This window comes from Gossypium raimondii, chromosome 4, assembly GCF_025698545.1.
Source record: "Gossypium raimondii isolate GPD5lz chromosome 4, ASM2569854v1, whole genome shotgun sequence".
Classification (NCBI taxonomy): Eukaryota; Viridiplantae; Streptophyta; class Magnoliopsida; order Malvales; family Malvaceae; genus Gossypium; species Gossypium raimondii.
In genome coordinates, this window is record NC_068568.1 from 42,715,488 (window position 1) to 42,742,853 (window position 27,366).

Genomic DNA, 27,366 nt, shown 5'->3' on the forward strand with positions numbered 1-27,366 from the left:
TGCCAATAAAGTGCAGAACTTTACCAGCACAAGTTTTCCCGGCACTTTTAACCGTCATTAAAAGTAAGATACTTTTTCAAGACAGTAAGTGCCGGCCAAAATTAAAGTTTGAGAAACTTTTAAGGAATTTATAAATTTCGACAACAAATATATTTATATTAAAATTAAGGGTAAACTACACCCATGGTCACTTTTGTTTACCTTAGGTTATATTTTAGTCATTCATATTTGAAATGTTACGTTTTAGTTACTTACGTTATCCTGTTGTAACATTTTAGTCACTGAGTCGTTAATTGCCGTTAAACGGTGTAACAGTAAGCTGATGTGGCACGTTAAATAATCATTTCAAACAAAAAATTTAAGTTAAATTATGCAATCGATCTCCATATTTTTTTCGTTTTGAGCAATTTAAATTTTTTTTATGTTCTTTAAACTTTTCTCTCTTTTATTTATTTATTTTCCATTCTCTTCTGTTTCTCCCTCTATTTTCCTACCTTTTTCATTTCTTTTAACATATCAGGAAGTCGAATTGGCAGTGAAAAATGAAGCAAAAAGTCAAAAGTCATCATTGTCTATAACCAAAACCCATAAACCCATACCATGCTTCTTTCTTCACTGCCAATTCGACTTCTTGATATGTTACAAGAAATGGAGAAGGTAGGAAAATAAAGGGAGAAGCACAAGAGAATTAAAAAGAAAAAGGAAAAGTTAAAAGAATATAAAAGAAAAAAAAATAATTTGTTCAAAGCAAAAAAATATGGGGACCAATTGTAAAATTTTTGTTTGAAATGATGATTTAACGTGCCACGTCAGCTTACTGTTATACCGTTAACGACAATTAACGACTCCGTGACTAAAATGTTACAACGCGATAACGTAAGTGACTAAAACATAACATTTCAAACATAAGTGACTAAAATGTAACCTGAGGTAAACAAAAGTGACCATAGGTGCAGTTTACCCTAAAATTAAATATTAATTTACATTATTTTTTCCCTCATAGAATTTAAGATAATTAGCATAAACATAATATATATTTAAATATAAGGGTAATCACAAATCATACCTCGAGTGTGTTTATGAAATATGAATCAATAAAATTAGCCGATAGTCTCTTGAACCCTTAGAAAAACTGTCCTTGGAATTAACTTTTGTCGTAGTGAGAATTCTAAACATCTTAATTATCACTTAATTGATATTAGAATTAATTAGGTTAATTATTTTTTTTTGGTGAAACAAACAAATAAGGAAAGATTACATCAAATCAAGTTGATCAATAGCTCCCCTAGCTTTATCTTGAATTAGAACTTCTCACATATCATGAAGACGCTCGTCATAAACTTGGAGAGGACACTCGTCATAAACTTGGAGACTTGTCCTCCCTTCTACGATTAATTTAGCTAAACAAATAGCAACACGATTTTCTTCTCTAGGAATATGTCGAATCAGCCAGCACCCTTCCGTACTCATGATCCTTTGGACTCTCTTGAGAATTGTAATGCTCGAATCCTCTAGTAAATTATCTTGTAAGGCTTGAACTACTTCTAAATTATCAGTATGGATCACAACTCTATTAAAGCCATTACTAAGTGAACTAATCATGCCATCCAAAATAACCTAAAGTTTAGCCTCAAAGATGTTACATTTTCTGAGAAATCGGTTATAGCCTAGAATCCAATTCCTATTCTAACCTTGCAACACTCCACCAGCAGACGCTGCTTCAGATCTTCGATCAACCACACCATCAGTGAACAAGTGCACCCAATTCTCTGACAAGGTGTTCAAAGAACTAGAGATACGAACATTTGACTTATCCCTATAATGACTCAACTCATACTGTTGTGCCCAAGTATAAGAAATTTTAACAATCTTAAGGATGCTCCAAGAAATACATTGGAAAATAAAAAGGTTCCTATTTTTCCATATGCACCAAACAATTATTCTAAAAAGATAGGACCAAGCTATCTCTCTTCTAGGAAATCTCGTGCAACAACAAAGATTGGAGGTTAGCCAAGTCCGTAAATTCGTAGAAAAGAAACTATTATGTTGGTCATTTGGAATGACTTGTCTCCACACCTCTTTTCCTGTCGAACAATCATGTTAACACGTGTAAACTATCATTTGTATCATGACCGCAAAGTGAGTAAGAAATATTGCTCCCAACTCTCTGCCGAACACGCTCCATATTAGTGAGCAACATTTACTTAGAAGGAAGCTAAAGAAAAAAAATTGACTCTATGTGGTCCCTGAAGCTAAAAGTGATGAATGGGTATGATATGGATGCATAATCTCGTAAATGTATGTGAATACTTGTAAGAATGATTGTTAATTGTTTGGTGGTTACCACACGTTGTTTGAATATTTAGCGTATTATGTCTATGTAAATAATATCTTATTTTTGTGTGAATTGCATGTTTATTATATATGTGAAGTACAGAGGAATTGTACCTTGACGGGGTAGATGGAGAAATGGGTGGATTGAAATGGTATGGAGGAATATTTGGCGCACTGGAAGAAAGACAAATTGAAATAGGAATTCAAGGAAGTAATAAGGCATCATGACAATGGTTAACTAATGGCACGCTGGAATGAAATCGTGATGACGGTTATTGACTAGTCATTTGGGGCGACACCATGATAAAGGTTTATAGGTCCCATAAAGTAACATCGTGATGATGGTCTACAAGCTTTATGGGGCGACACTGTGACAACAGTATCCAAATCCTACAGGGCGACACCTCAAAAGAGGTTATAAGGTGTAAGACCATAGCTCGACTATGACAATCAGTGCAGTCTACCAGGACGTTAAACATGGGGATTAAGGGGTAAGCCATAGCTCGGCTATGGCAACCAGTGTAGTCTACTAGGACCCTAAACATTGAGGATTAAGGTGTAAGACCCCAACTCAGCTATGACAACCAGTGTAGTCTACCAGGATATTAAATATGGGGATTACGGTGTAAGACCATAGCTCAGATTTGGCAACTAGTGTAGTCTGCCAGGACAGTAAACACGGGATAGTCCTCTGGGACATTAAACATGGGTTTACCTGTGTAAGACCATAGTTTGCCTATGGCAGCATGCAAAGTGTGCAGATTAGTAGACTAGGATACCTGCCAATGTATATAGTGTTGGGAAATATGCCTATATTGTAGTAAACATGTAATTGTTTTCTATGTATTTGAACGATGAATAAATATATAAAGTTAATTTCACATTTCACTATTATGTCATTTGTGTTTCTGTCTTTCATGTTTTGCATGCATAGTAAAATTGTGATAAGCAAATATTAGCTAATTGGTTGTCTAAATTCAAACTAATGATAAGTGGCATTATAAGAACGCTTACATTGCAAGAAAGACAACTTACTTTAGTAGATAATCTAAACGAGTTTGTAATCCTGTTAAAGAATCAAAGTGAGCATTTGATTCAAATACTTAGAAGGATTATTATGTCGTCTATAATTTCAATTGGGGAGATGACTAGTTTTGGTTATCAAAGTAGTAGACTCTACGAGTAGAGATATAGATGTATACATTGGAAGAATAATACATTTGACTGGACCTAAGATGAATTAATTCTAAATCCGTTTGTGAATTAATTCACTTGTGACGTTCATGGTGTGATTTACTTAAATCTTGAGTTAGTCACTAACCATGCATATGCAACTCATGTGCTTTGATATAAGTGGAGACTTATGCTCTAAAAATGATCAAGCCTATAACCGATATATTGGGTACATGACTTGTGTATGACATGGCTTTACTAGCAACAATGGAATTCATAGCTCAATTAAAGAGTTAACAATATCCTTTCATTAGCATTGTCTAGATTGATAAATATGGAACATGGCCACGAGTTTCTTGTTCTCGAACGAGTAATTTATCACAGTCATTTGTTGACAGTGATCATATTAATCATTAAGAAAACACAATGGTGACAATGAGATAAAAATAAGATTATATTGAGTGAATGGATTTGACTCAAAGGAATCAAAGATATCATATTAGGGTAACACATACATGTCAAGGTCATTGGAAAAAGCAATTGGATGAATTGCTTTCGTACATAGTATACAATAAGGAGTTTTCAATCATGGTACTTCTTGTGGACTGACTCCATGATTAAGTAAATTTCGAATTACCAGAGTGATGCATCTGGACATAATTGCAATTACTAGAGCCTAATTGTATATATCCGATTGGTCCCTCCGCTAACTCAATAAAAGCTCGATCAAACTACATTTGAATAAGAAAGAAATCCTACGACTTTGGAAATAATTTAATTGAGTCGATTTATTCAATGTGGAATTAAATTGGGAGATCATGAGAATTGTTCAACTAGAGAATTTGATTAAATAATTTTAAAAAAAATTAATTTTGAAAAATCTTAGTGCTTTTTTTGGGAAAATTAATTTTGCTTGATTAATCAAATTAATTAAAAAAATATGATATTTTTGGAAATTAATTTTCAAGTCAGACAATTGGCTTGATTGGTAATTGAACTCGAAAATTGGACTTGAAATCGAAAATTGGAGAAATTTCAAAAGATTTCTAAAGATATTTTTTATTTACAACTTGACCCTAAAGTTTAAAAAAATTGCAAAATTACCCCACTAGTAATTTTGTGGAAAATTCTCTAATTCAAAGAGATCCCGCACTTGACAAACGTGAGCTTGAGGATAGTGGAAAAGACTACTCAGTCGAAGCGTTCATCCTAGAAAAATTAAAAGGTACAATTTTGATTAAGTGTTTATTACTTTAGACATCACAAACAAGTTCTAGTCTTGGAAAAAAATTAAAACTCTAGTTTTTCCCTTAAACTTATTTTCTGTTGCATTTTTCTAACCCGATTTTCCAATATATGGAAGAAGTTGTGATATGACATGCACGATCAGTCACAAGATAGTGTCACGGGCCAAAGCGCAAAGCCTGTGGCCATCACACAAGTTGCACCCCATGGAGGTCTATCAATTAGATGGTGATTATTTAGCCCACGATAACTAGCTCGATTCAAAGAACTGACGGAGAAGCCTATTAGATTAAAGCATGGGTGGCCAGATGACGCAGATATGGAAACATAGGCTACCTTGGTAATTATAGGAACTAATATTAGAAAATTGATAAGAATCATATCTTTTAAAGACTTTATTAGATTTGATATTGTAATCTTGTAAATCCCTTGATATAAGGGATAGACTTTATCTCGTCCTTCGATGTAACTTAATCTAGACCGTCGTTTTTGGGAAGCTCAACTATAAATAGAGAGCCTCCCCTCACTTTATCCATCCATTGTATATTGAATTCTTAAAATTAATAGAATTCTTTAAGAGAATTTACTCAAACAAGAGAATTCGCTAGAGGCAATAATGAGTAGAACTAAGGAAGCATCCTAACCCAATTGTGTGTGAAAAGGAGGGAGAGATCCCTTTGACTGGAGGGTAATATGATGTCTATCAATGAAGTCCATTAGAGAATAGTGAAAAGTAAAAGTCTGATAGGACCGTGAAACACGGTAAAGATCTTATTGATCTACCAAGGGTGGAAACCTTCACGGAAGACATGAGTAGGAGATAGTATGTCGAGTACTACATGTCTAATGGAACATCTTAAAGGAACAGAATGAAAGATCGGATACTATGGGGTTACATTGTGGGCCCTAGTTCATTAAAGAAAAGAGGATAAAGAAAAGATCTTATTCTGGTAAAGACCCGTAGTTATGACAAATACTTGGGTAATGCCAATTGTCGCTAGTTAGAACTAGTGAATACGAGTATCAGAGATGTGTAACAATGATAATTTAGGGCAAGACCAATGAGAGAACATGGTTATGATTAGACCAGGATCTATGTTCACCAATAAATGACTCAAAAAAAATAAGGCATTAGCCTTGCCAACTGATTTTGCAAGTTATCTAAGGAAATTCAATGAGTTAAATTTTAACCCAGAAATCCCAATTTCTTAAGATTTATATAGGTTTACATGAATGTTATGTGCAAATCTCACTAAGTTCTCCGGAACTTGTAAAATTTGTTACTTGGGTGAAAGGTAGATAAAGACTTTATATCCATAGAAGGGACCAAGCCAGACCCCACCAGTGTTGGAGATGGGTAGGGAGGACGTTTCATGTATATAGAGGGGCACCCTTAAAGGCCACGCCTTAGAGATTTAGCTTGTTATTGTATTATAGACTTATTGTAAAGTTTGTAAATGTCTGTTAACTCATTAAGACAGAAAGTTTGTAAGTAATTAACACAGGTGCTATACGAGCTAGAGTAGAAGTCAAACTTTGAAATGTTGTTAAATTGTTCGACTTGATATGACATTCGATACCCGGACTTGCTGGTCGAGTTGGGGATAGGGTGTTACAACAAGTCAATTCGACATTAACTCACAATTGATTTCAATGCCATGATAAATAATTGTAATGCATTTAGTATTTTTTAATCTAATATAATTGTGTTGTTAATTTCATATGTTATTGTGATTTAATGAGTTTCAAATCATAGCTTCATTGTTTATTGTATGTTATTGTTAAGCACATATTTGTGTTTTAAATTCGAGGTTTCCACACACATATGCATGTGATATGATTTCTAATTTATTAACAATGTTGTTAATTGAGTTGGTGTCACAAATAATTGCATTCATTTAATATTCTTCATTTGATATATTTATGTGTTTAAATTCTATTTTACTCACAATTTAAGCTATTTTTTCTTTTTAATATGGTACATATTTCATATGTTATTATTCATGAGTTCCAAACCACACGTTTCATTATTTATTGTATGTTATTTTTAAACACGTTTTTTGTGATATAAATATGTGTTTCCATACGCATATTCATGTGATAAAATTTCTAATATATAATATTACAAGATTTTGATTAAAATGAAAAGAAAAGTCATTTTGTACATAGTGAATACATGTTATTATTAGTTTTGTTAGAGTTGTATGACCCAAATTCTAAGAGATTGCTTGCAAGTTAAGTTAAACAAAATATATCTTCTTTCTCAAGATTTAGTGTTTATAAGTATAATATATTTAGCATTTATTAGCATAATATATTTGACTTTGATTAGAATTAGGTTTTTTCAACCTATAAATAAATGTAGTCGAAACTCCTCTTATAATCATTTGAATTTGACATAGTGATTTTTTTCCTTTACCCGTAGTTTTTTCCTGAAAGGTTTTCCACGTAAAGATCTGTGTTTTTTTATTTTTACTTATCTTTTCTTTGCGATATATTTTCATTATTGACGTTCTAATTTTACAAATTGGTATCAGAGCTTCTGGGTTATTCATCTCGATCATGGTAATGGTTTTTTTAAAGTATGAAATTCTACTATTGGATCGCAACACCAGATTTTCATTGTGGCATATTAAGATCCAAGCAGTTCTTTTGTAGATAGATTTGGAGGATGCCCTACTAGGGATAGATAAGATGCCTTCGGTATTAACAGATGAAGAGAAGAAGCGTAAGAATCGAAAGACGTTAACACAATTACATATACATTTGTCTAACGAAATTTTACAAGATGTGATGAAGGAGAAGACCGCCGCTGTATTATGGAAGAGGCTGGAACAAATATGTATATCAAAAACTCTAACCAACAAGTTGTATATAAAGCAACGTCTTAATGCTCATCGTTTGGAAGAAGATGCGTCTGTGCACGAACACTTAACAGTGTTTAAAAAAATTCTCTCAAACTTGAAGGCCATGGAGGTTCAGTATGATAAGGAAGATCTAGGGCTGATTCTATTTTATTCGTTGCCCCAGTCTTATTCAACCTTTAGAGACACGATTTTATATAGCCGCGAGTCTCTCACAATTGATGAGGTTTATGATTCTTTGACCTCGTATGATAAGATGAAGCATCTTGTGGTTAAACCCAACTCTTAGGGAGAGAGTCTCATTGTTCGTGGGAGATAAGAATGGAATGCTAATGATGATCGTGGAAGGACACAGGAACGGGTCCTCGCGGTAAATCTAAGGGTAGATCGAAGTCTTCAAATAGAGGTAAAACTTGTAACTTTTGCAAGAAAAAAAGGGTACATTAAATCTAAGTGCTATAAGCTACAGAACAAGATCAAAAGGGAAACTGCGAATCAAAAAGGAAAACAACCAGAAAATTCTAGTGAAGCTGATGCTGTAGAAGACTACAACGATAGTGAACTTCTAGTCGCTTCTGTCAACAATTCTAAAGTGAGCGAGGAGTGGATCCTTGATTCGGGCTACACCTTCCACATGAGTTCCAATCGGGATTGGTTTACAACTTACAAAACAGTGTCTAAAGGTGTTGTTTTGATGAGAAATAATGCTTCGTGTAAAATTGCAAGTGTTGAAACGATTAAAGTTAATATGTTTGACGGAGTTGTCAGAACACTTAGTGACATGTGACATGTTCCAGAATTGAAAAGAAATTTAATTTTGTTGAGTACTCTTGATTCAAAAGGGTACAGATACATAGCTGAAAGTGGAGTTTTGAAGATTTCCAAAGGTTCCATCGTTGTGATGAAAGGGCAGAGAAAGACTGCCAAGTTATATGTTTTGCAGGGTTCTACTGTTACTGGTGATGCAGCTGTCGCTTCCTCTTTCTTGTAAGATGATGATATTACTAAACTTTAGCATATGCGCTTAGAGCAATGAGTGAGAATGGCATAGTAGAATTGAGTAAAAGAGGACTTCTTGATGGGTAAAGAATTTGCAAACTAAAGTTCTGTGAGCACTGTGTTTTGGGGAAGCAAAAGAGAGTTCGATTCACTAGAGAAATCCATAACACGAAAGGAATGTTAGAGTATATTCATTTTGATCTGTGTGGGTCATCCAGAGTGCTTTCGAGAGGTGGAGCTAATTATATGCTAACTTTTATTGATAATTTTTCTAGAAAAATTTGGGCGTTTTTCCTAAAGCAGAAAATCGATGTGTTTTTCGTATGTAAGTCTTGGAAAGCTATGATTGAAAAACAGACGAGAAAACTCTTGATTCATGTCCAGATTTATCATATGCAGTCAGTGTAGTTAGCAGATACATGGTGAATCCCAGTAAAGAACATTGGAAAACAGTTCAGTGGATTTTAAGATACTTATGAGGTACTACTGATGTTTGCTTATAGTTTGGAAGGACTAGAGATGGAGTCATTGGGTATGTTGATGCTGATTTTGCTGGAGACCTTGATAGAAGAACATCTCTCACAGGTTATGTCTTTACAATCGGAGGTTGTGCAATCAGTTGGAAAGCCACTTTGCAAACTACAGTCGTTTTTTCTACCACTGAAACTGAGTACATGGCGATTACTGAGGCTTGTAAAGAAGTTATTTGGTTGAAGGGTCTCTTTAGTGAACTCAATGAAGACCTTCAAATCAGTGCATTGTTTAGTGACAGTCAGAGTGTCATCTTCCTTACAAAATATCAAATGTTTCATGAGAGAACAAAACACATTGATGTTCGGTATCATTTTGTTCGTGATATTATTGCTCGTGGTGATATTATTGTGAGTAAAATTAGTACTCATGAAAATCCTGCAGATATGATGACTAAGTCACTTCCTATAACCAAGTTTGAGCATTGCTTAAACTTGGTTGGTATTTATGTTGAAGTTAAACCCTTAAGGGGTTTTATGGAAGAGGTGAAAAACTTGTTCGTTGAGAATTAGTGTCAAGGTGGAGATTGTTAGAGCTGTATGACCCAAATTTTAAGAGATTGCTTGCAAGTCAAGTTAAAACAAAATATATCTTCTTTCTAGAAGATTTAGTATTTATGAGTATAATATATTTAACATTTATTAGCATAATATATTTGACTTTGATTAGAATTAGGTTTTTTCAACCTATAAATAGATGTAGCCGAAACTCCTCTTGTAATCATTCAAATTTGACATAGTGAAATTTCTTCTCCTTTACCCATGGTTTTTTTCCCAAAAGGGTTTCCACGTAAAAATCTGTGCGTTCTTTATTTTTATTTCTCTTTTCTTTGCGATGTATTGTCATTACCGACGTTCTAATTTTACAAGTTTCAAATTGGCCCACCCGAAAAATAGGAGGGTTTGGGTAAAAATATAGACCCGAAAAATGAGTTTGGGCAAAAAAAAATATGGCCTGTTTAAAAAATGGGTCATGCCTCGAGTAAGACTTTTTTGGCCCGAGCCTAGCTCAGCCTGTCCCGAATATGCAAAATAAAAAAATTTGCAATTTTTTTGCTGCTTTTTATTATTTTGTTGTTATTTTTTTTTCACTATTTTGCTATCATTTCATAATTATATTGCTACTATTTTGTTGTTATTATTTGGATATTGTATAACTCTTTTTATTTGTTAATTTTGTTACTATTTTAGAGGCATTTTCTTGTTGAGTTGCAATATCCTAGTGTTATTTAAGTATACATGTTTTTTAAAAGTTATTTTCAATTTGTTGAGAAACATTTATTTTAATATTTTTAATATTTTTGATGTATTATATTTTAAAAAAATTATATAAAAATAATAATATAAAAAATTAATATGGGTGGGCTCAAGCCTAACAGATGGGCTTAAAATTTTTGTTGGGTTTGGCCTGACCCATGGACAACTCTAGTTTCAAACCCTTAAGTTTTATTTTTATGGTATGTTATTTTTAAATGCACACCTGTAATCTAAATACATAATTTTCACACACATACGCATGTTTAATTTTATTTAAACATGTGTAAAAGTTAAGCTAATGTTGAAATTGAAATTTAGAGGTCTTTATTAAAGTAATTTGGATTTACCTATACTTGCATTAATAGAGCTGACAAATAGGCGGACTTGGATTGAGTTTACTTTAGATTAGAATATTTTTAGGCTTGGATTTTCTTGAGTTTAGGTTTTTTTAGGCTTGGGTTTGTTCAGGCTCAAATTTTTTTAAAATCGAGCTCAAATTTTTTCAAAGTCAGGCTCAGATCAAATCGAGTAGGCTTCGGCGAATTTAAATAATTTTGAATTTTAAAAATTATAAATATTTTAATTTCAAATGTAATAGTTAATTTTACTTTTTTATATGATAACAACTGAATTAAAATTTATCTTATAAAAAACATAAATTATATATATTTAATAGAGTTGTTGTATATAAAATAACTAAAGTGTTTATTATATGTAAAATATATTATTCTATTATATTATGTGAATTAACAAAAATATTTTTATTGTTGGTTTAAGGATAAAAAGGTAACTAGTAAAACGATGAAAGTGAACCATCATTTTGAGACCAATGGATGAAATTGTATATGATTTATTTAGGTATAACATGGTACTACACAATCCCACTTCTGTAATATTATCGGGAGCAAATAGTTGTCAATTTATATACATACGATCGTTTATGTTTTTGTTTTAGTTTCTTTCTACAAATGTATATCATTTTTAATAAAAATTAAAAATATATATAATTTGATTTTTTCTTTTCTTTTTATAATTTCTAAACTTTTTTTATAGTTTTAGATTCAAATGAACTTGAACAATCATTTGTCTAGGTTCGTCTTAAATTTAATTTTCTTTTTTTTAAATTAATTTTTGTTTATGTGACATGTTGAGTTAGCATCCTACCATGTGGCATGCCATGTATCATCTCTTGGTGGTTGTCGTCAACTATGTCAGTACCTTTAATGGTCAAGCTGGTCAACCAACGGTTTCCGTTAATGAAATAACCTAGTTGATTTTTTTTGGTCATTAAGGACTCAATAGGGTGCACTTTTTCTTTAAAAGACTCAGTTGATTTTTTTTTTTTACTAAGAGCTTTTTGACCTTAAGCATATATTATATTGACAATTGGATACTTTTTATCTTATTAATTTTATAAACCTAATATTCATATTCTAAAACATTTATTCAAAACCCAAATATATTATACTAAGTCTAAACCGAATAATATATTCATTATTATCCAAACTCAAAATAAACTAATTATGATCCAAATATCAAGTCCAAAATAAAAGAAATTATTCATAATACCCCAAATACAATTTGCAAAAGTTAAAGCACAGTTCAAAATCTAAGTTAATAGAAATAATGAATTTTAATAATATTTTATATATTGCTAGTTATAATTATAAACATGTATTTTAATATACTAAATTACACATAGCGATTGATGCTATATCTTTTATTATAATCTATAATATAATAATTATTATATATATTAATACTTATAAAATATATTATATTTTTAGTTCAGTTGACATGTCAACAAATGCTTTCTACAAAATTCGTTTTCTTTTGATGTATTAGCTCCTCTGGTTAGATAGTTAAATGTTAATGGTTTTATCATTGAGTCTTGGTTTGATTACACTCTCCTTCTCACATTTTTATTTTTTATTTCATGCTGTTTTAAACTTTTTTAATTTTAATTAACAACTCTTTATTTATATAAATAAAATAATAAATATGTAATTATATAATAAAATATATAATTTATATATATCATTATGTAATTATACAAGGAAACATTTTCTATTTCTCTCCAAAATGGTCTATTTCCTAATTACGAGAAAAAATAGCCTACTTTGCAAAAAAATTCAACTTTTTCCCTAATTTTCCCATATATCACATACTATAATAGTAGAGTAGTACATAATATATTAATTATTATTATATTGGTTGAAATATAGTCTAAGTCCCTATATTTTTCGTACATTTGAAAGTTATCCCTCCTACTTTATTATATAATGTTATATCATATCATATATTATATACTATATTAATAATTTATATATACGCATCAATGATTAAACATTATAATATCATGTAATATTAAATCTTATATTATAATCTATAATATATTAATATATTTTATATGAAATCATTTGTAATAAGTATAACACAAATTGTTGTATTATTAAACTAATATATTGTGTGATTATATATTTTATACTATCATTAAAGTTTAATTTTATAGATTTTAATAATTAATAATTTTATATATTTATTATACATATATAAATATAGTATTAAAATATTTGATATTAAATTAATATTTAAAAAATCACTTTATAATTTAACATAAAATTATTAATTATTTTTCTATTAATAGAATTTTAATATAAATATGCAATGCATATGAATACATTAAAAATAATAATTAATTATTTATATTTTTTATTTTAAGTAATATAATAAAATTATGTTAATTATTAATGTTAATTATGGTTGTTTAGTTATAAATTCAGGCTTTGGGCTAGACCAGTCTCGAGTTAAGGCTTTTATAGCTCGAATATTCTCAGACTCGGATCTATTAAGGACTTGGGCTTTCTCATACTCAAATCGTTAGGGGCTCAAATCGGCATGAGCAAACTTTTGAGCATAGAGTTGTTTGGTCAATTCTATGCATTAACAATTATTTAATAATTACAAATATTTTTATTTAAATTAATTATAAAATATAAAATGTAAATCATATAGTTAGTCATCCAACTTTCATAAGTCTTCATTTTAGGCATAAAAAAATCATTTAAGGCATTGCTATTAAAAATAATTTTCATTTTAGGTACTGTCATTTAAAACTATTATTATTTTGATCACCCACGGTTAATTCAATGTTAAGTAGACTTATTTTAGTCACCCAACTTTTATAAGCTTTCATTTCCGTCACTTATTTTTTCTTTTTAATCTCTTTTATTTATTTCTTAGAATTAATAATAGTTTTCCCGTTAAAGAAAACCTAAGTTTATATAGAAAAACTTACGTCTTTACATTAAAAACTTGTGTTTTTACATGAAAATTAAATTTTCTTTTCAATTTCTTTTTTTTTTTTTCTTTTTAGAATTAGTTTTAGATTTTTCCAATAAAAGGAAAACCTTGAGTTTTACAAAGAATTAATTGAGTTCTTATAGGGAAAACTTGGGTATTTATAGGGAAAATTATTTCATCTTTTACTTTCCTTTAATTACTTTTTTCTAGAATTAATTTTAATTATTTTCTTTGGAAAAACTTGGGATTTTGCAAAAAAAAAAAAAAAACTTGGGTTTTATAGGAAAGACTGTTTTATCTGCTTGATTTCCTTTTCCCTCTCCTTTATGATTAAAATTTTAGTTTTTCAATAATAAGGGAAAACGTTTTTCCCGTGAATTATCTAGGTTTTTACATGAAAAATTTTTGATTTTTTTACAATGAATTAAGTTACAGGAGAAAATTTGGGTTTCATCTCCACAACTAAATAGCTCAATTCCTTGTAAAAGTCTAAATTCTTGTTTGGAAAAATAAAATTAATTTTATAAAAATGAAATGAGTGACCAAAATGAAACATTATTAAAGTTGTGTGACTAAAATAAGTATAAAATAATAATGAATTAATGATGGGTGATCAAAATGAAAAATGATTTTAACAGTAGTACTTAAAATAAATAAAAAAGTTTTTAACAACAGTGCCTAAAATGAAAACTTTAATTTTTGGTGCTCAAAATAAAATTTATAAAAGTTTGGTGATTAATTTGAAATTTACCCTAAAATATATATATTTTTAAATATTATGTACTTTTGCTAATCGGAAAAAAAGGAGTATGAGCATAAAGAAAAAAAACGGAATTTTTATTTATAAATAGTTTTTTTTTTGAAAAATTTCATTATATGTTTTTTTTTGAGACAATACCTAGAACTATCCATTACCCCTCCGCAACCCATAAATAAGAAGATAATGTATTTCAGCGCTTTCGAACACATATCCTCCCGTATTAGTAATAATGTTCATGCCAATTGAGCTAAAATTCAATTGGCTTCCTAATAAAATCTATTAATATATATTACTAGGGAAAAATCTATAAATTAAAGTATATAAATAAAAATATTAATTATATTTCATTTAAATAAAAATATGGCATTTCATTTCAACACCTTAAATTCATGTAGCAAGACTATGCGCGTATTATTTCAAAAAGAAAGTTGTAAATAAATTATAGCTTCATATTTTGCTTTTAAGTCATATTAGTTTGATGTATTTCGATTTTGTTTTAACTAAAAAAAGATTTCAAAACTATATAGGAATTTTGATTCGATATGCAATTTGATATAATAATTTTAATTCAAGTATAGTTATACATATGAAACTTTGAGTAAAACGTAACATGAAATTTTAATTTTATTCAAATGTACACATTTAAAAAAATAAATACTTCAATTTACTTTTATATTAGATATATATATATATATAATTATTTGTATTACATTTATATTAAATATATATAATTAATATTTCATTTATAAAATGTTCGTAATCAAAATTTATATATAATATTGCATTGAACTAAATTTGATGTGTTATCTTGGAATTTATCTCAAATAGTATACATATATAAAAGGAAATATGTATTTTAAATAATTAAAAAATATGAATAAAATGCATTATTTTGATATAATATGGAATTTCTTAAAATTTTAAATTTTTTAATAAGATAAAAATATTAAAGAAAAAAAAGAAAAAAAAATAAAGAAAAGGAAAAATGAAAGATAAAAGAAAGCCTTAAAAGAAGGCGAGCCAAAATTTGGAAACCCAATTAAGCCGACGACTATCCGGAAGGCCCAAAGACAAACGGCACCGTTTAAATTTAGGGTTTATCAAAATCCCTCAATCAGATCTATAAATAATTGCCAAAACCTAGAACCATTTTATCTATTCTCCTCATTAAGGGTTTCCGGCGTTCACAGTTTCTTTTCAAATGTAATGTAAATTTTTTTTTTTAAATTTCGAGTTTTATGGATCAATTGATGAGAAAAATAAAACTGCAACAATATGATTGGATTTATTCCATGATTACTTGTATTTAAGTCTCTGATGATCTTTCTTATTTATATCTCTTGAAATTTCTTCGAAGAGAATACATATGATTTCTCTTCAAATATTTTGAGATATGATGAGGTTTAATTTGGTCCGTGTTTCTGATTAAACCGTGACCGACAATGTTTTTAACCAAACTCTGATCTCAATAATGCATCAATTTTTTTTGGCTATTTTGAGCTGAAATCTTTGAGAAATAATTAGAGTTAATTTTTTATTTTTTATTTCGTTTTTTTGTGGATTAATTGCTTTTCTGAAAAAAAAAAGTTTCTGCTATGATGAATTATGAAAAAAATTCAAATGTCAGACTTCAGAGATTTTTTAAAATAAAATCTATGAGAAGAAAATTCATATTTTCTGAGCAGAAGTTTGATTTATTTTAAAATTATAACCCTTCTGTCCCCGACCTTGAATTTTTAGTTATAAATTTTTTCATAGACTAATCATTATAACAGAGTAAAAAGGACAATTGAGATTTGAATTTGAACCAAATCCTCATTGCCAGCCGGTATATATATAAGAGTTGACGTTCTCATTTGCTGCCAAATGTGTGGATTTAGATTATTTTGAGTTTGGATTATTATATTTTTTATTGAAAGTTTTTTGGATTGACTTTTTTATACTCAAGGTGCTTTCGTATTTGGAATTTATAGGTTTGAAATTTCTCAGATTCAAATTGGTTTTGTTTTAGATTATCATAATTGTTTATCATATCCAGATTGATTCTGGAAGTTTATTGGATTTGGATTTGTTAAGCTTAGGTGCTTTCGTGTTTAGAATTTTTGGGATTTAATTTTTTCATATCCGACTGGGTCTGGTTTAGATTATCAAATTTTTTATTTGAAGTTTCTTGGATTTGGATTTGTTAAGCTTAGGTGCTTTCGTGTTTAGAATTTTTGGGATTTAATTATTTCATATCCGGACTGGGTCTGGTTTAAGTTATCATAATATTTATTTGAAGTTTCTTGGATTTGGATTTGTTATGCTTAGGCGCTTCCGTGTTTAGAATTTTTGGGATTTAATATTTTCATATCCAGATTGGTTCTGGTTTAGATTATCATACTTTTTTATTTGAAGTTTTCTGAATGTGGACTTTTTTAACTCAGGATCTTCATATTTAGAATTTTAAGTTTGAATTTCCTTGGGTTTGGTTTAGCTTATCATTTTTTTTTGTAAGTTTTTTGAATTTGGACTTTTTAAACTTAAGTGCTTTCATGTTTTAGAAATTTTATGATCGAATATTATGCTCGTCTTAATAAAAATTATTGATGTATTAATCTACAAATATAAATATTAATTAGTTTACCTGTGCGAGGTATTAAATGATTGTATTTATTAATAAAATAAATATTAACATAGAATAATTTAAAATTTGTATTTATATATTATTAATAATATATGTATAATTTAATTGAAATATTTTTGCTTTTTAACTTTTAAAACATCATTACAGACAAACTTTAAGTTAATAAATAAAAATAATTTTTGATAAAGAAAAGGATTATTATTATTAGCTTATAAGATACATAAATAGTACAATTTTGGAGAAAATTTGAATTCAAAATAATTCAAATATCATTTAAGATGTTTTTAAAAAAATTAATTTTAAATAAAATAATCTTGTCTTTATTATCATGTAAGATATTTGTTTGGAACTGGTAAGGAAATTTTAATGAAATATTTAGCAAAAGCTTTTACTTAAACTCGTTTTGATTTATCAATATTTTAATGAAAAATTTAGATATTCGATAAAAATATTTTAAACTACTGCTCATGATAGAGGGTTAAATACCAAAATGTTGATTTTTTAAAAAATTATTGAATTAGGTTGATTTTGGAGAGAAAAGGAAAATGAGTTTAGTTGGACATGTTTTTAGCAGATTTGGCAGAAAAACATGTTCAATGTTAGGCTTTCCTTCTATACGGTTTAGGGTTTTTTAGTGTTAGGTTTTAGGGCATTTAAAAGTTGAAGTTTAGGGTATAGAGTTTTATTGTTTAGGTTCTCAAAATATTTAGGAATTTTTTAATTTTGATATATTTTAGAATTTTTATAATATTTAGGTTTGGTGGAAACTATAAATTTTAGAATTGTTATAAATATTGAGTTTTAAAATTAATATTATTTTAAAATTTTAAAATTATTTTGAAATTTTTTGTTATTATGTTGAGACTAATTTGGTAATTTTCAAAATTGATAGGTACCAAAAAAGGTATTTACACCAAATTGCCTTTCAAATTATTCGAACTTGATTCGAAATCAAAACTCGAATTACTTGATTCAATTAAGACGAAGTTTGTATTTTTTTTATTTTTTTATTTAAATTGATTTTTGGTCACTCGTAGTTTGTGGTAGGCGGAGGTCGACTTGAAATGTTCAGAAAATATTATTGCGGGATTCTTGGGGGTGATTGGCAACTTTGCAAGGGTTGAAATTGGGAGAGTGAAAACGCAACCAACAAGGCGCAACCAAAAACAATATTTATTTAAAAATATTTCATATCCAATATCTGTATAATCTTATTGACTAAAACTTAGCTAAACAATTAAGATTTACACGATAAGCACAAAAAGAAAATCATCTGTGTCGTTGAGTGTAATGTGTGCCACAACGGGGTGGATGTCGATTGCAAGACAGATTTTTTCTTTGTTCAATTTATGGTTTCTACCCTTCCTCTTCTTCACCTTCATCCGTGGTTGATTGTAGTTTGCTTCTCGATTGTCATCTGTCTCCTTCGTTCTATGAACAGGTGATTGCGAAAATGGTTCACCTTGGTAGACCAATGATCTTAAAGGTGTTTGCATCACTATCGACATATAAGTATATTGTCCCATACACCGATGACATAAGATACAGATTTCTCATCGGTGTCGCAAGCACAGTTAGCATAGGAATTATCGTCGGAATCGTCGTTGTTTGATATGTCGATGACGTCGACAGGTAATATGGTGGGGGTGGAGGTGGTCGTGCAAAAAGAATAAATACCTGGAGACGATGTAAAAACAAAGTAATATTGTGTAAAATGCAATGCTTGTGAAAAAAAAGGGTTAGTCAAAGCACTAGAATAAGTTGAGCCATGCTGACCTGGGGGTGGTGCGACCGTCAATGCCTTTTCATGCGTTGGTCTCGATGATAGACCCGCCTTGGTAGTTGCTCTAGACCTTGGATTCTTAGGCGCTCGTCGTGGCCTCATTGTATGATGTGCCTACCTCTCACCACCTTTGATAGTACGGTGGTGTCGCATGAGTTGCAGTTAGCCAAGATGGCCACACCCAATGGGGTGACCATGGAGGGGATGAGAGGGCCTAAGTTGGGGATAACCTTAGTGGTGGTGCCGCAAATGGCGGTTAGCATAAACCACGTCCAGAGGGACACATTCAGCGGGTTGTCGCAAGAATGTGGTTGTGCCACATTCAAAAGGATGCAGTATTGACTATCAAAGACATGATAATATTCAGTCGAAAAAGGATCATACCATTAAGGTTCCTCAATGTTGTAATTTGATGATTATGTGTTGTTGCATTGAGTTTGAGTGTTCAGTAGAGGAATGAACATAGACGAGACTACATCGACGATTGAGATGAGACCAAATTCGAGTTTATGTTAAATGTGCTTTGAATGACCATAACCTTAGGCCTTAAAAGACCCAAGATGGACTAGAGACTAAAATGTCAACTCAATGTAATAAGGTTACTAAATGTGTGACCCTCGTTGACATAGTAAGTAAAGGAGAGTGTCATAGTCAGGAAGTTACTATTCTAGTTATCAATGTTGAGTTTTCTCCAAATGGTCTTCAGTGAAGTTAAAGTAAGTGATTATTTACCTTAGTCCTTTTCTAGGCCAGGCAAGCGGTCGAGTGGCTTAGGAATCTATTTGTGAAGATTCCTTTATGAGAGAATTGAGTACTTGCTACGTGAGGTCTGAAAGAAACCTAGCTTATCCACTAACCAAACGGTTAAGTAGGAAAAAGGTCTTTGATTCGTCGAGGGGGATGAGTTGTAAGCCTAGTGGTTAAGGAATTCATGGTGGATACCCAACTCAGTTTTCTAGGTTCAATGTGGTCAAACGAAACCATGTAAAGACTCATAGTGTACATTTTACCTATCCCTATGGTGAACAATGTACATGCATAAGGTTGAGCTCTTACTCTTAATGAATTCATATCCTAGAGTTTGGGTGGTTCTATTGAGACGGACTTGATGAATTCAACGATATGAGAGGTTAAGTTTCTTACTCTCAATGTGTCACACCCGGAAAAATTAAGCCTAAGTTGTGGCAGTGACTTTGGGTATTAAATTGAAAAGCTTTCTATCTGGGCAGACTAGTTGATAAAAGATTGGATTTCAACCTTTAGTTCAGTTACTTTTGAACTAGAAACTTCTTAACAGGAGACATGACGATTTGAGATATCTACAAATTTCTATTGAATTGATTTTTGATGCTATTCTTTCATTTTTTTCGTTCTTTCTTCATCTTTTTCTCTGTTTTGTTCTAGAAGAGAGAATGATTAAAGAGCATTATGCATGAAGCAAAGAGCTTAAAGTTTGAGCTTAAGAAATTGAAAAATTTCGTAGCTGGTAAGCATTCTAACCTATCTATATTAACAAATTTAAGAAAATGGAAGGAAAGTTAAGGATTTCAGTTATTCTATTGATTCTCTTCAGTAATGGGTAAAGTTGCAAATAATCATTAAATTTTCTCTGCATGCAAATATATTATGGTTCTTATGATGGTGAATTGTCTTCGTTGGATTTCTGAAATGTTTGTTGTGTTTAGTTGGCTAAAGAGGCTCAAGAAACAAGGGAAAAGTTAAGTAAATGGATTCAGTGCCAACTTCCAAGTGAATTCCAGAACTCAGGTCTTAAATGGGTGGTCACTTATTTTCAGTGCTAACGTAAAATATGTGCTTATGGATATGAAAGCCCTTTACAGGTAGTATGAAAGCCCTTTAAAGGTAATATGAGATTTTGCGGAGCTTAAGGCTTTAAGCCATATGAATAAAAGTAAGTCCATGGCCATGGCATAATCTAGGTAGGTCTGCCAGATTGCCTACATGGCACAATCCAGGGAGGTCTGTCATATTCGCTTGCATGACATAATCTAGCAGAGGCCAGAGAGGTAGTTTGCTATGTGAATCTATTTCTATATGATGATTCATTTCAGGGATTTGCACTTTATAAGTTCGCATATGTAAGTTATGAAAGTCTGCCATATTCGTGAATCTGCATGCATGACAGTCCGCCGGACTTATTCTCTGGGTTTTATGACAAATTTATATGTGAAATTATTTAATGCAAACGTCCGCGAAACAGCCTGCGTATAGGGATCTGCTTCTACATGTTAATGTTCGTTTATGAACTCATATGTATGAATCTGCTACGATCATGAAATTCCTTCAATGAATTTGCATGATAGTATTCGTATAGGGATCTGTACGCATGAGTCCTCTATATATGAGTATACATCTATGAATCTTTTATATGAATTTATATGTATAACAGTTCACCAGATTCGCTTACATGATAGCTATACGTGGGATTCCACCTTGTTGAAGTTTCCACAATAGTTCGCGTATATGAACCCCTTTTTATATAAGAAATCATTTTCTTACTAATCCGTAATGGATGAGTTTCCTATTCAAGCCATGTATCTATCTAAGTCTCTGCGCGAAATGTATATGTATTTGTAAGTATGGATCCACATACTTGTGTCCGTTAGGGCAAATTATTAATAGAAGTCCACAGCAGAAACCATTCACCAATACTCACCTCACTTGGCTATCTGTATCCATTGATGCAAGTCACGTGCTGTTGGGAATTATCTATAGGTGTTCTTCCATAAGTCCGCAAGTAAGAATTTACAAGGATTATCTCTTAGGGAGGTAATTGCATAAGAGTCCACAAAAACAATTATTGAAGAAAGAATCCGTGGGTATAATCCGCCAAAACGTCAAATGTTTATAAATTTGTATTTATGATTATACATCTTTGAAATCTCATAAGTGGGAGCTTTATATGTGCAAGATCGTGTATAGTCCAAATGTGAAATCTCCTGATTTTAAATCATCCATAAGAGATCCAATGCAATTGAGTGAGCTGAATTGCTTTCCAAGATGTACAAGCTTTCTAGCATTGTGCTAATACAAGGTATTGGACAACTCACTAAGTTCATTTGTACTTGCTTGTATGTTATAATGTATTGCAGGTAAAAAGGGAAATTCAAGGATTTGAAAAGGGACCAGGCCAGAATTTGCCGTGCTCAGGCGAAATTACTTTTCAGTTGTAATATGCATACAACGGGGTGACCTAGAGGCAGAGCCTTAGGGTCATAGTCAAAATTGTAATTAAATATGGTTAGAAAATTAATTTCAAGACTAAGTAAATATTTTAATATGGTAATGTTACCCTTGTAAAAAAAATTGTATCATAAATTAAAGTTATATAATTGTAATAAATTCTTGTAATTGGTGAAGTCAATTAGCTAACCGTGTTAAGTAATATTTGTATTACATGAACATGAATTGTGGAATGTGGTAATGGATGTGTTAGTTAAGATTTGGACATGGAAGGTAGCACCTTGTAGTCCAGATCTCGCGATTGGGTCAGATATGGGGTGTTACATAAATCAGTTCATAACCCAGAGTTTGGGTGGTCCTATTGAGATGGACTTGATGAATTCATCAAACTTAAATTTAAGAGGATGAGCTTAACAAATGCTCTTAATGATTTCATAGTTATGATTCGGGTGGCCTATATTGAGATAGACTTGATGAAATCACCTGCGTAATATCAATTGTATTTTAGATTAGTCGTGTTTCATGAATTAACCCCTATCTTAATAAGTTCAAGATTCATTCACTTGTTAAAGAGAAAAACCACTCATTTCACTACGTACTAGGTCAATCCACAAGATACTAGTGCTTAAGCGACTAATTTCGCTGTTGCTTTTCTCATGTTTTACCTTTTCTCATGTTTAGAAAAGTTTTCAATTCCTTTGCATTAGTGGGGGAAAGTTGGTAAGACAAAGAAATATTTTATTTGTTTTCTAGAATATTTTCGGTTGAGGAAAATCCTCTGACTGTTGCAGAATATTTTTGGTTGAGGAAAATCTTGACTGTTGCAGAATTTTAATCCTCTGCTATTTATGGAAAGTGACACTACTATTTTACCATTTTGCCCCTTCAGAAAACAATATAATAGCAGGCCATTCTTCTCATTTTTAACAATAAGAAGCAATCTTTTCTCCAACAGCTTGTCTGTTTCTTTTAGAGCTTTTGTTTTCCGATTCCGATTCCTTTTTTAGAAGAGCAATACCAAAAAAGAGAATGATGAAATTACCTATGTAGTTTTGATAAATTATATCTATTTCTATACTAGATAAACTACAAAAATAGTCACTTTTGTTTACCTTAAATTATATTTTAGTCACTTATGTTTGAAATGTTATGGTTTAGTCACTTACGTTATCGTTTTGTTACGAAGTGGTCACTCTATCGTTAAACTCCGTTACCTCCCTAACGGCAGTCCTACATGGTAGTTTGAATGGGTTTTAAATGCCAACTTGGATGTCCTACATGGTAGTCCAAATTGAATTTATTTAATTAAAACTTATTTTCATCTCAGCAACTGGGCATCCAAGTTGGCATTTAAAACCCATTTGGACTGTCACGTAGGACTGTTGTTAGGGAGGTAACAGAGTTTAACGGTAGAGTGACCACTTTGTAACAAAATGATAACGTAAATGACTAAAAAGTAACATTTCAACCATAAGTGACTAAAATGTAATATGGGACAAACAAAAGTGACTATTTTTATAGTTTACCCTATTTTTTAGGCTTGTTAATGATAAAATACTGTATAAATTCAAACCACATACATAGTCAAACCAATTAGAATGAACGATTTGCAAACCACGAATTCAAACGAGTAAGATGAGTTATTACAATTTTGGCTGTTAAATTGGTATTGATTATGTTCTTCTATATAAATTCATGCAGTGATATATCATACATACCAACATTCAAGTTCAATGGCGGCTTCCATATTCCACAACAATGTTATTCTCACATTCCTATTTATTTTCCCATTTTTAAACCCAACCTTTGCGGGATTTGCTGTAAGTTCTTTCCCTAAAAACCCTAAAGCTTTATGTTGCATATTGTGGGAATCCATTCTAAGGACAATTTCTTTTGTTAGAACTCAGAAGACAAAACTGTTAAAATGGTTTTCACTTTCCAAATGCACAATATCTCCTAATACTAATATTTATAAGATGTTTGTTGTTTGCAGTGGAACTCAGTTGCCAAAAAGTCCAAGTCTTCACAAAACTGGTTGAACCATGGTGGGGACTTATATAACCGAAGATATGCGGAGAAGGAGACCATGATCAGCCCTGAAACAGTCTCCAATTTGCGTTTGAAATGGGAATTCATTGCAGGCAAAGACATAACCGCGACGCCAGCGATTTTCGATGGAACCCTTTATTTTCCGAGCTGGAACGGGAACATCTATGCTATTAAAGCCTGTGATGGGTCCCTTGTTTGGGAGAAAAACTTGGAGGAGTTAACTGGGCTTAATGCCACTGGTTTTATCGTGAATGTTAACTGGACAGTTGCAAGAGCAACGCCAACAATTGCAGATGATTTGCTCATCATTGGAATCTCTGGCCCTGCCATTGTTATTGCTGTCGAAAGAATAACTGGCGAGCTTGTTTGGTCAACCCAGCTTGATAACCATCCCGCTGGTATCATCACTATGTCTGGAACTTACTATAAAGGGTTAGTTTGTTTTGTTCCCATTTTCATTTTTCTTTCAAATATTCATATTCAATATTTGTGTTTCATGCATGTCTTGATATAAGTTAAAAGATATTATTTCCCAAAAACCTCTGAATGCAAAGAAGAATAAAATCCTAAAAACTATCCAATGGGGATCGTGGAACAAAGTTGGGGCTTAGTAATTTTTTAAAAATTTAGGAATTAAATGAGAATATTTTTAAAAGAAATTAGGTATCTAACTAAAATTTTGTAAAGTTAATACAAATTTTCAAAAATTTAAGGAATGTATTTAAAATTTTCTAAAATTAAAAAATAAAAATTTCTCAAAATTTTGAGTACAATCCACCTCTAAAATATCCCACATATATAAATATTAAACAGAACATATTCTTATTAAATATTTATATATTCAACAGTTATATTCGAAGTTTGAACAAGATTAATTCTGAAAGATGAATCAAAGACTATGAATTTGATTACAATATTTAAGTGCTAGAGCTAAATGGAATTAAAATTAACACTGCTTATATATATATGTATGTATCAGTCATAGCTAACTTGTTTGACATTTTAGGGGTTGGTTACTCCATCAATTGGATGAGGCTAACATGCTGCAGAGATGATTTATATCAAGACCTATAACTAGAGAGGAGGGAATACAACTATCAGATCATAAATGAATTATTATTCATTTTCTTTAATTTCAAAAAAGAGTAAAATCATATTTTAAATTGACATACAAATTAAAACATTAATTTTAACAAAAAAACTAAGCTATAAAATAGGACTCACATGCCAATCCATGTACATATTATACTAACATAATACTTTTGTCTTATATGTCATGTCAATAAATAATTTAAAAGTTATAAAATAAATGAAAATAAATCAAAATTAAAAAAATTGAAAAGTTCATAAAATTTTTAAAAATTAGCATGGAGTACATGTGGGTTGTCGTGAAGCTGTATTGTTTAAAATTTGACATTTTAATTAGTATTCTTGTTAAAAGGGTTACCGTACAAGTTGTCGTGTTTAAAATTTAACATTTTAGTAAGTATTTTGTTAAAAAATCTTTTGTCTCTTTTCAAAAGGTTGATGCTAAAAAGGACTCTTTTAAAATGTTGAAGTCAAATTTAGCTCAAAAAAATTGTCAAATTGACAAAAAATATAAACGTAAGAGTTAAATTTAACATTATGTCTTCTTTTTTATTTTTATTTTTTATCCTAGTTCATTTTTTAAACTTATTATTTATATTCAAACCTTTCCTAATGCCAGAAGAGCCTTTTAGAAAGATACTGACAATTTACATCTAAGACCTCTTGCAGACATTTTTACGTAGGCACATCTTCAGCAGAAAGCGGCGTAAGCATAGAGCAATGCTGCACATTCCGCGGTAGCTTTGCCAAATTAGACGTCCGGTCCGGCAAAGTCCTATGGCAAACCTTTACGCTACCTGATAATTTCGGTCAAACGGGGGGATATGCAGGAGCAGCCGTCTGGGGAAGTAGTCCATCCATTGATACAACTCGTAACCATGTCTATGTTGGCACTGGGAACCTATATTCAGCCCCTCTTCGAGTACGCCAATGTCAAGAAGCTGAGAATAATCAAACAGTGCCGACTAGTCCAGGCAAGTGTGTTGAGCCCGAGAACCACTCAGATTCAATCCTAGCTTTTGATTTGGAAACTGGTGCTATCAAATGGTATCGTCAGTTAGGGGGATATGATGTTTGGTTCTTAGCTTGCAATAATCTTTCCACCCCAAATTGTCCTCCTGGTCCAAACCCTGATGCTGATTTCGGAGAGGCCCCGATGATGCTAAGTATCGATGTCAATGGAACTAAGCGAGATATTGTCGTTGCTGTTCAAAAAAGTGGATTTGCTTGGGCTCTAAATCGAGATAGTGGTGACCTTATTTGGTCTACTGTAAGTTTGTCTTCATTGTGTTCTTTTCTATCCATTGTTTTCCTTTAAAACCTTCACTCTGGATGTATAGGAGGTCGGACCTGGTGGTCCAGGAGGAGGAGGCACTTGGGGCGCGGCTACGGATAAGAAGAGGGTCTACACCAACTTAGCCAACTCACTATTCATGAATTTTACTTTGATACCATCCCAAATAAATACGAATGCTAGTGGATGGGTGGCAATGGATGCTAAAAGCGGTGAAATCCTATGGTCGATAGCGGATCCGAGTAATTCCAGAGTTAGTGGTCCTGTCACCATAGCAAATGGTGTACTTTTTGCTAGTTCAACAGATAAACAAGGACCTGTATATGCTATTGATGCTAAAAATGGGAGAATTTTGTGGTCATATGAGACTGGTGCAACTGTTTATGGTGGAATGTCGGTGAGCAATGGATGCATTTATGTTGGTAATGGATATAAGGTCAATATAGGAGCTTTTATTTCAACTTATACTGCCGGAACCTCACTTTTTGCCTTTTGTTTGACCTAAAAGCTTCATTGGTGTGTGAAGGGCCCTATTTTATCCATAACTGGTTTGTTTCTCCTTTTAATTATATGAAGATAGTGATGTTTATTCATGTAAAATTGGCTTAACTAATAAATTACAATTTAAATTATACCATTTTCCCATCTTAGTATTTAAATTTTTTTAGATTATAAGTGGTACCTAATTTTTTTTTCAAGTTAGTACCTTCATTAGTCCAATTGTTAGTCAAATCGTTAAGTATATTTTAAAAAAACTTAACCCATAAATTATTATCTAAATTATACTTTTTTTCAAGTTATACTTGAACTTTTTTTAACACAAGTAGAGGTGTTGATGGAGCCAGGCTAGATTTTG

At 31.2% G+C, this 27,366-nt stretch overlaps 1 protein-coding gene and 3 non-coding genes across 4 annotated transcripts; all 4 read left to right on the forward strand.

Moving 5' to 3' along the window:
- The first annotated feature begins 15,705 nt into the window (after positions 1-15,705).
- LOC128040848 (small nucleolar RNA Z199) lies at positions 15,706-15,788 on the forward strand. The gene has a single exon (XR_008195654.1). It is a non-coding gene; the product is annotated as a small nucleolar RNA Z199 (small nucleolar RNA).
- Positions 15,789-15,853: 65 nt separating this feature from the next.
- On the forward strand, positions 15,854-15,932 carry LOC128040718 (small nucleolar RNA SNORD18). The gene has a single exon (XR_008195524.1). It is a non-coding gene; the product is annotated as a small nucleolar RNA SNORD18 (small nucleolar RNA).
- Positions 15,933-16,052: 120 nt separating this feature from the next.
- LOC128040851 (small nucleolar RNA R64/Z200 family) lies at positions 16,053-16,153 on the forward strand. The gene has a single exon (XR_008195657.1). It is a non-coding gene; the product is annotated as a small nucleolar RNA R64/Z200 family (small nucleolar RNA).
- Positions 16,154-23,684: 7,531 nt separating this feature from the next.
- On the forward strand, positions 23,685-27,142 carry LOC105778798 (uncharacterized). Its single transcript, XM_052629656.1, has 5 exons — positions 23,685-23,708; positions 23,780-23,898; positions 24,072-24,559; positions 25,886-26,486; positions 26,557-27,142. Coding segments are annotated over exons 1-5 (1,668 nt in total). The 5' UTR covers positions 23,685-23,707; the 3' UTR covers positions 27,016-27,142.
- Positions 27,143-27,366: the final 224 nt, after the last annotated feature.

Coding starts and splice junctions, on each gene's coding strand:
- LOC105778798 (XM_052629656.1), top strand. Junction 24,560..25,885: donor TCTGGAACTTACTATAAAGG/GTTAGTTTGTTT, acceptor GACCTCTTGCAG/ACATTTTTACGTAGGCACAT. Junction 26,487..26,556: donor GTGACCTTATTTGGTCTACT/GTAAGTTTGTCT, acceptor CTGGATGTATAG/GAGGTCGGACCTGGTGGTCC.